Genomic DNA, 11,141 nt, shown 5'->3' with positions numbered 1-11,141 from the left:
TGAGGCAGGAGAATCGCTTGAACCCAGGAGGTGGAGGTTGCAATGAGCCAAGATCACACCATTGTACTCCAGCCTGGACAACAAAAGTGAAACTCCATCTCAAAAAAAAAAAAAAATTCTAATTTGGACCTATTTTAGCCTGGAAAAATATTTCAAAGTTAAATTTATAATCTCTCATAATTTGTCTTCAAAGACCAACAACACCATTAAGACAATGCGATGTTTATAGAGTCCTCCTTGGGAAGAAACCTCCAAAATTTATAAACCCACTTTCACATATTCCAACAAATATATTTCTAAAATAACAAATCAAAGGCAAAATGCAGAGAGACTACAAACCATGCAACAATGTCTTTTATTATGTATCCGGTTTGAAAATTATTTATTGAATCTCTCCATACACAGGCAAAAATAAGTGTGCCACTTAACATACTGGAACTTGCCCAACTTAATCATTGCCTAGAGAAGGGAAGATTTTCCCCAAAACGTGCTTAACCAGGAGGCCAATGCATCTGCCGACCTCCAAGAACATGGAGATGAACGTGATAGACAGACTGTCCACCATCTGAACCTTCATTCACTACCATTCGGTAACCCTTATTCAGGCCCAGATCTGCAGCACATTTCTTGCCAACAATCATTAAGTGTCCAAGAAGCTGGAAAAGAAAAAAAAGTTTCTTAGGCACAGGCAATTTATAACTTTTTGCTATTACATAACAAACTGTCAAGCTGAAATATCAAATCTTAAAACTCTCCTTGAAACACACTCCTTTGAGCAAATACTTGGAAACTCTTAATCCCAACAGAGCATAATCTACAATTGGAGACCCATTAAGATTAGGTATTTATTCATTACTAATTTCAAGAAACAAATTAGACATAAAATCTGCTATTCAATTAAAGTTCGCTTTTTTTTTTTAAGAGACAGGGTCTTGCTCTGTCACTCAGGCTGGAGTGAAGTGGTAGGATCTCAGCTCACTATAGCCTTGACCTCCCAGGCTCAAGTGATCCTCCTGCCTCAGCCATCCAAGTAGCTGGGACTACAGGCGCATGCCACCACACCCAGCTAATTTTTGTATTTTTTTGTTGAGACAGGGCTTCTCCATGTTGCCCAGGCTGATCTTGAACTCCTGAGCTCAGGCAGTCTGCCCACCTTAACCTCTGAAATGCTGGTATTACAGGCACAAGGCACTATACCCAACCAAAAAAATTTTTTAAATTATATTCCAAGTGATGTTTAAGTTTTCTTCATAAAGCAAGACATCTTGATTTCTTTATGACTTCCTTGTGACCATTATGGATTTTCTGTGAACACTACCAGATCTAGTGCATTGCCTGGTGACTTGTAAGATCCTGTGGCAAATACCTAGTCTCATTCTGCGTCATCCTGTTTGTTTTTTGGTTCTACCTATAGTCAATTTGTCTCTATTTACACATGGAGTCCACTTGTGTGTTGCCAGCTTTCTTCCCCATTAAAAGTTAAAGCAGAGAATGCTGGCAAGAGAAAAAAACTTTACCATTTCACTACTTATGCTTTCCCACGGTGAGGGAAAAAAGTTGGGAGGGTTAACTTCAACATTCTAAAAAGCTCTCAGGAGAGAGAACTCCTTTAATTCCTATGGCAAGAAAAGAGGGAAAAGAGAGTCTTACATTTCTATTCCTCTTACCTTAGTAAGCCCCAGGATAGTGGACTCTGCTGCTCATGCAGTAAGGCCCATTGTACAGATGGACAATGGACAAAAATCGTTAAGTTGGGGAAATTATGATTTTTCAACTTTACATTGGTATGGAAACCATACTTCAAATTTTGATCTTTTTCCAGGCTGGTAATATGCAGTAAAATACTCTTATATGAGATATTCAACACTTTGTTACAGAATACACTCTGTATTAGACGCATTTCACCAATTGTTGGTTAATGTTAAGTGTTCGGAGCAAGCTTAAGTTAGTGTAGGCTAGGCTACAATGTTCAGTAAGTTGGGTGTATTACATGCATTTCAACATACAATATTTTCAACTTATGGCTTTATCAGAATGTAAGCCCATCTTAAGTTGAGGAGCATCTATATAAAATTTTGTACAGCAGATATCTATGCTGGTCACAAAATTTAATTATGAGTTAGCACAGTTTTAAAGTTGGTTCAGTAAATATTTCCTGGCAAACGACTGTCTTCTATGTAAAAGAACTGATCTTAAAACACTAATTTAGAATGTTAACTGAGTAAAAATTAAAATTTTATCTATTCTTACAGAAAAGAGTTGCATCTGAGTAAGAAGCTCTGACCTTAAAATGCGATGATTGTGTAATTATACTAAATGTTAAAATTTGTATTCTGGGGCTGGGTACAGTGGCTCACGCCTGTAATCTCAGCACTTTGGGAGGCCTAGGTGGGTGGACCACCTGAGGTTGGGAGTTTGAGACCAGCCTGACCATCAAGGAGAAACCCTGTCTCTACTAAAAACACAAAATTAGCCGGGCATGGTGGTGCATGCCTATAATCCCAGCTACTCGGGAGGCTGAGGTAGGAGAGTCGTTTGAGCCCGGGAGGCAGAGGTTACAGTGAGCACAGATTGTGAAATTGCACTCCAGCCTGGGCAACAAGAGCAAAAACTCCGTCTCAAAAAAAAAAAAAAAATTGTATTCTGAAGTTTTAATGCTACTGCATATAAGACAGTATTTTACCATTAAGTACTCACTCTAATCTTTTAACTCTGATTTCTACAAATATATTGAATTAAAAATTAATGTTGTGAAGTTTCTAAGTTTCAGAAATAATGTCTCACTTTAAAAAGGTATCCCCAAGTAAATACAACTGACCCTTGTACAACACGGGTTTGACTTGTGCAGGTCCACTTATATTCAAATTTTCTTCTGCCTCTGCCACCCCTGAGAAAGCCAAACCAACCCCTCTTCTTCCTCAGCCTACTCAACATGAAGATGACAAGGATGAAGACCTTTATGATTCACTCCACTTAATGAACAGTAAATATATTTTCTCTTCCTTATGATTTTTCTTAACCACCTTTTCTTTTTTCTAATTTACTTTAAGAAGACAATATATAATGCATATAACATACAAAACGTGTTAACTGTTTATCGTAAAGCTGTTACTGTAAGGCTTCTAGTCAACAGTAGGCTATTAGCAAGTTTTGGGGGAGTCAAAAGTAATATGTGGACTTTCGACTATGTAGACTAGCATCCCTTACCCCTGCGCTGTTCAAGGGTCAACTGCAATTAGGATACTAAAGAGGCAAAATGTCCTTTTCTTAATTCCAACATTTTTTTTAATTTTATTGTAAAATACTATATAGAGATAATGTATAAAACATACAGTTTAAAGAATAATAAAAAAATATTTATATACCTACCAGATCAGAGAACAGAACATTACCATACTCTAGAGGCTTCCAAATGACCCTATTCTGTTACTTTCTCCACCTTCCTCCTTAATTCAGAAGCTACAAATCTCTTCTCAGTTTGTGGTTTGCCTTTTCACTCTCTTCACAGTAGAAAAGAAGTCCTTAACTTTAATGTGCTTAATTTAATCGATCTATTTCTTTTACGGATGGTACTTTATATTTATTGTTAAGGAATCCTTCCAAACCCTAAGGTCATAAAGTTATTCTCTAATCTTGACTTCTAAACAAAATCATTCTTAATAGGTCTTTAAGGTACCTGAATTGATGCTTATACAAAGTGTGAGGTTATGGTCCAATTTCATTTTAATATGAACAATAATTATCTTAGCATAATCATTTAGAAGTCCACCCTGAAATGATATGTCTATAACTTGCTTTAAGGAAAAAAACAAAAACAAAACTAGGGATCAGGGAAAATATGGGTTAAGGATGAATATATTAATAAATGTTGAAGTTGGATGACACATAGCTGAGAACTCGTTACACTTACTATTCTCCCTTCTCTTAATGTCTGAAACTTTCCATCATAAGTAAGAAACAAAACAAAACACTTCCTTTCCTCAGTCCTGATCTGGAATAGAACTGTCATACTGAAGACACACATATGTGAAGGTCTATGTTTGGACTCCGTGTTTTGTTCTAAAGGTCCACTATCCTTGCGTTGATACCACTCTGTCTTAATTACTGCAGCTATTAAAAAAAAAAAAAAATTCAGACCTATCTTGTTCTTCAAGGTTTTTTACTATTGTTGAACTTTTGCACTTTCCACAAATATTCTGGAATCTGAATTTTGACAAGTGGTTGTCAAAATTCAAAATGTTCATTTTAATTGAATCTATAGTTTTAAACTGAGGGAAATAACATCTTTTTTTTTTTTTGAGATGGAGTCTCACTCTGTAGCCCAGGCTGGAGTGCAATGGCACGATCTCAGCTCACTGCAACCTCCACCTCCCTAGTTCAAGAGATTCTCCTGCCTCAGCCTCCTGAGTAGCAGAGATTACAGGTGTGCGGCACCACACCCAGCTAATTTTTGTACTTTTAGTAGAGAAGGGTTTTCACTGTGTTGGTCAGCTTGGTCTCGAACTCCTGATCTGCCTGCCTCAGCCTCCCAAAGTGCTTGGATTACAGCCATGAGCCACCACGCCCAGTCCTATCTTTTTTTTTTTTTCCTTATGAAGCAGTGTCTCACTCTGCTGCCCAGGCTGGAGTGCAGTGACATGATCATAGCTCACTGCAGCCTTGAACTTCTGGCCTCAAGTGATCGTCCCATCTCAGCCTCCCAAAGTGTTAGGATTATATTGAGCCACTGCACTTAGCTGACATCTTCATATTTAAGTCTTCTAATCCAGGAACATAGAATACCTCTCCATTTACTTAGACTGTCAATAGTCTTTTAATAAAAAAAAAAAAAAATTGGCAGTAAGATTTGATATAAAATGGACTTTCCATCTTGCCTATCACTCCTAGGTTTCAGTAATAATGTAATGAACTCCTTTACGTCCCAGGTCTGGAGCCTTAATAACTCTAACAGGATGCCTCTATTCCTACCTCAGGCCACATAACTTTCTTAAGAGTCAATAGTCATAGTGTAGCTATATTACTTATGAAATTGTATGCAAGATTGAGTCCAGACTAATAAATAAATATACATGGTTAACCCCAGACCACAAGAGATAAAGGCCATATCCAACAAGTAGGATGTCAGATAAAATGCTATTAGAAGGCTGGGCATGGTGGCTTATGCCTGTAATCCCAGCACTTTGGGAGGCCAAGGCAGGCAGATCACTTGAGGTCAGGAGTTCAAGATCAGCCTGGCCAACTTGGTGAAACCCCGTCTGTACTAAAAATGCAAAAATTAGCCAGTTTTGTGGTGTACAACTGTAGTCCCAGCTACCTGGGAGGTTGAAACAAGAGAATTGCTTGAACCTGGGAGGCAGAGGTTGCAGTAAGCCAAGATCACACCACTGCACTTCTAACCCTGGGCAATGGTGTGAGACTCTGTCTCAAAAAAAAAAGAGACAAAATGCTATCAGAAAACTGAATCACTCTTTGACAAATTGTTAAGAAGTAAAAATAGAGTTGCCTTATTTACTTGCTTAGAATAAGAGTATATGATTGATAAATACTAAACATATAGCTGAAATGAGACATCAAAAACATATCAAAGAAAATTTAATATTAAGAGGTCTCGAGGCCAGGTGCAGTGGCTCACACCTGTAATTCCAACATTTTGGGAGGCTAAGGCAGGCAGATCACCTGAGCCTAGCAGTTCAAGACCCAGTCTGTGCAACATGGCAAAACCTCATCTCTTTTTTTTTTTGAGATGGAATTTCGCTCTTGTTACCCAGGCTGGAATGCAATGGCGTGATCTCGGCTCACCGCAACCTCCGTCTCCTGGGTTCAGGCAATTCTCCTGCCTCAGCCTCCTGAGTAGCTGGGATTACAGGCACATGCCACCATGCCCAGCTAATTTTTTGTATTTTTAGTAGAGATGGGGTTTCACCTTGTTGACCAGGATGGTCTCGATCTCTTGACCTTGTGATCCACCGCCTCGGCCTCCCAAAGTGCTGGGATTACAGGCTTGAGCCACCGCGCCCAGCCCAAAACCTCATCTCTATAAAAAAATACAAAAACTAGCCAGGCATGGTGGCATGTGTCTGCGGTTCCAGCTACTTGGGAGGCAGAAGTGGGAGGATCACTTGAGCCCAGAAGGTTGAGGCTGCAGTGAGCCATGACTGTACCACTGCACTCCAGCCTGGATGACACAGCAAGACCTGTCTCAAAAAAAAGGATCCCAGCTACTTGGGAGGCTGAGGCAGTAGAATTGCTTGAACCTGGGAAGCGGAGGTTGCAGTGAGGCAAGATCATGCCATTGCACTCCAGCCTGGGAGACAGAGCAAGATACTGTCTCAAAAAAAAAAAAAGGAGGTCTCTGTCTTCTCTTTTTTTTTTTGAGACAGAGTTTTCCTCTTGTTGCCCAGGCTGGAGTGCAATGGCGCAATCTTGGCTCACTGCAACCTCCACCTCCGTTCAAGCGATTCTCCTGCCTCAGCCACCCAAGTAGCTGGGATTACAGGCATGTGTCACCATGCCCGGCTAATTTTTTGTATTTTTAGTAGAGACAGGGTTGGCTACAATGGTCTCGATCTCTTGATCTCATGATCCACCCGCCTCGGCCTCCCAAAGTGTTGGGATTACAGGCGTGAGCCACCGCACCCGGCTCTGTCTTCTCATACAGTGTATTTCCCTAACTTTCGAGGCTAGAATCATGATCCTCCTTCATTAGTATCATCCCCCGCATCACTGGTGTGCCAAGGCCTGACTGAAATGCAGACTGATCTGTCTGCAAAGGAATGACTGAAATTTAGCATACATTTTAACTTCAATTAGGACAAACTGAACATGTACTGGCTTTTCCAAAATAAACTGGAATTTCAGTACTTTCTATAATTACCTAGGAGTAATAACTTGTGTGTCAAAGATATTGCCAATACAGGCAGGCCACTACTTTTAAGGAGGCAGAGACCCAATTAAGTATACACCATTTGAGTTAAAATTAAGAAACAGGAAGAATAGTATCTCCTTGGCCAGAGAAACTGAATTAAACTGGGACACTCCTGAGCTCATAGATTATATTAATCTGGATTAAACTAAAATGTCTTATATGATACAACATAGATAATTAACACAAGAAAAAAGATAGTTTGGAAATAGTACCTTAAAAGTCTACCTACTATTAAGAGAAATGCAAATCAAAACAAAATGAGATACCATTGCACACTTAATAGGATGGCTAGAGTCAAAGATAATAGCAAGTGTTGATGAGGATATGGAGAAATTGGCACCCTCATTCATTGCTAGTGGGAATACAAAATGATGCAGCAACTTTGGAAAACAGCTGGCCAACTGAAGTCCTCATCGTTTTTCTATTTCTCTTTAGTAATGACCTTAGGAAGATGAAATTAATCTTTAAGGACAGCACTTTAAAGACAAAATTAATCTCCCAATTTAAAAAGCAAGAAAATAAATCATGTTAGAAATTTACTTACACTTTCATCATCATCTTCTGCTGCAGAAATCTGGGATATATGTTTCTTGGGTATCACCAGAAAATGGGTTGGTGCTTGAGGAGAAATGTCGTGGAAAGCAAGGCACTAGGGAAAAGGGACAGTAACAAATAAATCAAAGTTTTAGCATATTGGTAGGCTAAAACTTATTTCAACAAGTATTTACTGAGCACTAACTATATGGGAGGCACTAGATGCTAAGAAAACAGAAATGTACACATTACGAATGGTGCCATGGTCCTTTCCATAGAAGTCTTATGGGAAGACCAACTCTAAATAAAGGTAATAATCACCAAAGGTCATACATATTACAAAGGAAAAGGAAAGGATAATATGAATGATTATCACAGGAAAAGCCTGATTTTGATTAAGTATTTAGGGACGACAACTCTGAGGCAAAATTGGGAGACAATGGATGCATAGAAATTGGCCATGCTAATCCTTGTCTACCTCTCCACATCTTCTGCAACTCTTCACATCAAACTGTCCTGAGATCTCTGCCCTCAGGACTTTTTCAATGATCCTCTCCCCCTCCAAACGCCAACTTCTGTCTAACTTAAACTGCTGGTCATTCCTCCATTCCATTCCCAGCACATATATTATTTCTGGGAGGGAAAAAAAAAAGAGAAAAAAAAACTCTGCTTCCCCTCTCCCTCCCATTATTCCCAGGTCAGAGCAGAGTCCTAGTTGTGCAATTTCCTGGGTTTTTTTCTTTATGGTAGCAATAAGTTTTGTAACTACATATTTGTTTGATATTTGATTAATATCTATTCTCACTTAAGAAATAAACCTATTCTTTGTGTATTTAGACAAATTATTTAGCATTTAGACAAATTATTTACCACAGTGTCTATAAATACATATAGTGCATGAATATTTTTGTATTTCTTGCTCCCTGTTGAAATGAAAGCTGTTTTAATAAAACCCATCCACACTTGTCTCAGGAGTAATTCTACTGGGTCCTCCCTACAAAATGCTGATTCATTTAGAATGCTTCCTGCTGTTATACTGTTGGACTTCGGTGGTTCGAATGTAAATTTTTCAACCATTTCTCAAAGGCAACTACAAACTTTACAAATAAGTATTTCTTCTAAAAGAAAAGAATTTTCCCTGACTAGTGACAAAGTATTTTTTAAAAATTCACCTGGAGGAACCTAATTAAATCTTAGATAACGTTATCCTAGTAGAATAAATGTTTTTCTATTTCATATTTCCTAAATTTAACAAAATGTTTACAAAATTTTTCCTATCTAAATCAGCCAATCTTCTACCCAGCTTTATCTGAGATCCAATCCCCAAAATACAACTGTCCATTAAATAATTTACACAAGATGTCTCAAAGTCATATCAACTGGGATTTTACCTACGAGGAAGTCAACAAAAACTAGTCTTAGCCTCTTGGCATAAAATTACTTCCTGTTGATAAAAGAAATCATTCCCCTGTTTGTAAGTCCAAAATGTTGAGCTGGAGAGGTCAATGGAAAGCAAATCCCAGGCGGGCCCACTTATCGCAGGAGGGAGATCGCCTCGCTGGCCCAGGGTGGACCTTGGGGTGGGGACAGGGGTATGGGTAGGGTTGAGGGTGGCAAGCCGCAACCCGCGAAATAAGCCGGCAGGCCCAGCAGGTCCCCGCGCCTTCCCGCGACCCCGGGGCCCTCGAGCACAATAACGCGCCGAGCAGCGCCCAGGAACGCCAGGCCCTGGCAGGCCGGCTGGCTGTGCGCGGGAGATTGCGGAGATTGGCCCTGAGTCAGGGCGCGATCGGGTTTCCCTCTGTCAGGCAGAGCGCTGGCGAGATTTCGAGATTCCTGACACAGGCGAGGTCTGAGGCAGCCGGGAAGCCGGCGGGCTTCCACGCGGGGGCCCCAGTGCGCCCCGACACGTGCCCAGGCCCCGCGGTGCGGCACCCAGGGCGCCCGGCGGCCTGGCCCGCGCCCGGGGCAGATAACGCGTAACCGGAGCGCTGGCACGCGCCGGCAGGCCGTCTCGGAGTGCCCGGGCCCTGCCCGCTGGCGGGGGGCCCGCTCGGCCAGGTCGGCCGGGTCCCCTCGGGTCCCCTCCCTTCACCGCGGCACTCGCGGGAAACCAGAGGATCCGCGGGCTATACCCCCCGCCTCAGCAGGCGAGCGAAGCGGTGCCTGGTACCCACCTGGTCATCCTCAAAAATGATTTTGGCTGGGATTTCCTTGCGGATGATCTTCCCGAAGATCGTGTCGCCACCAGGCCGAGCGACCTGAGCCTTGGCGATCTCATCTGCCATCTCTGCCTCTCTCCCGCGCGGCGGCCAAGGGAGAGGCTCGGAAGGAGGGAGGAACGCACGGAGCGTGCGGCGCGAAAGCGCGCAGCCAAGCCTGCGCAGGGAACAGGGCTCGTGAGCCCCAGCGAATCCTGCGCGTGCGCACTGGCGACCTGGGCTGCGCGTGCAGCCAGCGCGCGAGAGCTCTGCAGGAACTGCGGCGGGGACTCGCTGGAGCAAGGTCCCGATCTTTAGCTCCAAGGAGATTCCTGAGTCGTTTTTCCATCTTCCTTTCTTGTCTCCTGGGGAATGGAGTTACTGGTATAAACCCTTCGTCTGCCTATGGACGCTTGTAGGAAAAGCTGGATACTGTAACTGACAAGATTTGATCATTCAAGTGGTGCTGGCTGACAACTTAGCACTTATTTATTTAAGGTCTTGCTCCGCGGCAGATTTTTTTTTTTAATCCTCTGCAGATTTTTTTCTCTCTCTACCAGTGGTTTTCAATCTTGACTACACATTAAAATCACTTGGGCTTTTAAATATCCCCGTGAGCCTGGCTGATCCATTAAATCAGAATCTTTGGAGATGAAACTACTCCAGGCATCCGTAGTTTGTAAACCTCCCGAGACTGCTCTGCCAAGAATTGTTCCAAGAACCTAATGTATTAATGGCCCACCTTAAAAGAACAAAACCTTACTTAATCCCACATCCCCCTCCGTATCTTTGCTCCTTTTAAAAAGGAGTTTTCTACATACCGTGTCGGCTTTCTTATCTTTCTTTTTTGAGTCCATTTCCCTCTTGTCAAGGTCACTAAGAACATCAATTTATAAAATCCTATGGACAGTTCCAGTTCTCATCATACTAGACCTTAGACTTCTAAGTATACGTATTAAGAAAAAGTTTACCTCTTCAATGCCTTTTTTTTAGACGGAGTCTTGCTCTGTCGCCCAGGCTCGAATGCAGTAGCACAATCTCGGCTCAGTGTAACCTCCGCCTCCAGGGTTCAAGTGATTCTCGTGCCTCGGCCTGCCAAGTAGCTGGGACTATAGGCACACACCACCACACCCGGCTAATTTTTGTATTTTCAGTAACGACAGGGTTTCCCTATGGTGGCCAGGCTCGTCTCAAACTTCTGACTTCAGGTAAGACGGCTGCCTCGGCCTCCCAAAGTGCCGGGATTACAGGTGTGAGCTCAACTGCCTTTTATGGTTACACTCTACTACTCTGTCTTGGCAAAATTACTGACTGTGGTTCTCTTTAATCTCAAAAGTGTCCCATTGGTACTTCTGCTATCAAAGACATTACTGGGACAATTGGTAAAATTTAAATAATGCCTACAAATTAGATAATAGTTTTGAAGTCATGTTAATTTCCTTTCACAACCACAGAAAAATTTGCAAAATCAGTTGGTCTGG

The 11,141-nt window shown here is 41.8% G+C and overlaps 1 protein-coding gene across 2 annotated transcripts; it reads right to left on the bottom strand.

The window, feature by feature from the left end:
• Window positions 1-329: 329 nt before the first annotated feature.
• HINT1 (histidine triad nucleotide binding protein 1) lies at window positions 330-10,029 on the bottom strand. 2 transcript variants are annotated; one of them, XM_017532486.2, is made up of 3 exons: window positions 9,637-10,029; window positions 7,470-7,574; window positions 330-656 (listed from the first exon to the last, which is right to left on the bottom strand). In XM_017532486.2, the coding sequence occupies exons 1-3, from the start codon at window positions 9,745-9,747 to the stop codon at window positions 492-494; spliced, it is 381 nt and encodes a 126-aa protein (XP_017387975.1). In that variant the 5' UTR covers window positions 9,748-10,029; the 3' UTR covers window positions 330-491. The 2 variants fall into 2 exon arrangements, with proteins under 2 accessions (XP_017387975.1, XP_017387974.1); XM_017532485.1 differs by lacking the exon at window positions 9,637-10,029 and adding an exon at window positions 7,938-8,087.
• Window positions 10,030-11,141: the final 1,112 nt, after the last annotated feature.

This window comes from Cebus imitator, unplaced genomic scaffold, assembly GCF_001604975.1.
Source record: "Cebus imitator isolate Cc_AM_T3 unplaced genomic scaffold, Cebus_imitator-1.0 Scaffold76, whole genome shotgun sequence".
Classification (NCBI taxonomy): domain Eukaryota; kingdom Metazoa; phylum Chordata; class Mammalia; order Primates; family Cebidae; genus Cebus; species Cebus imitator.
The sequence above is the reverse complement of the archived record's forward strand: the minus strand, read 5'-3'. Positions and strand labels throughout refer to the sequence as shown.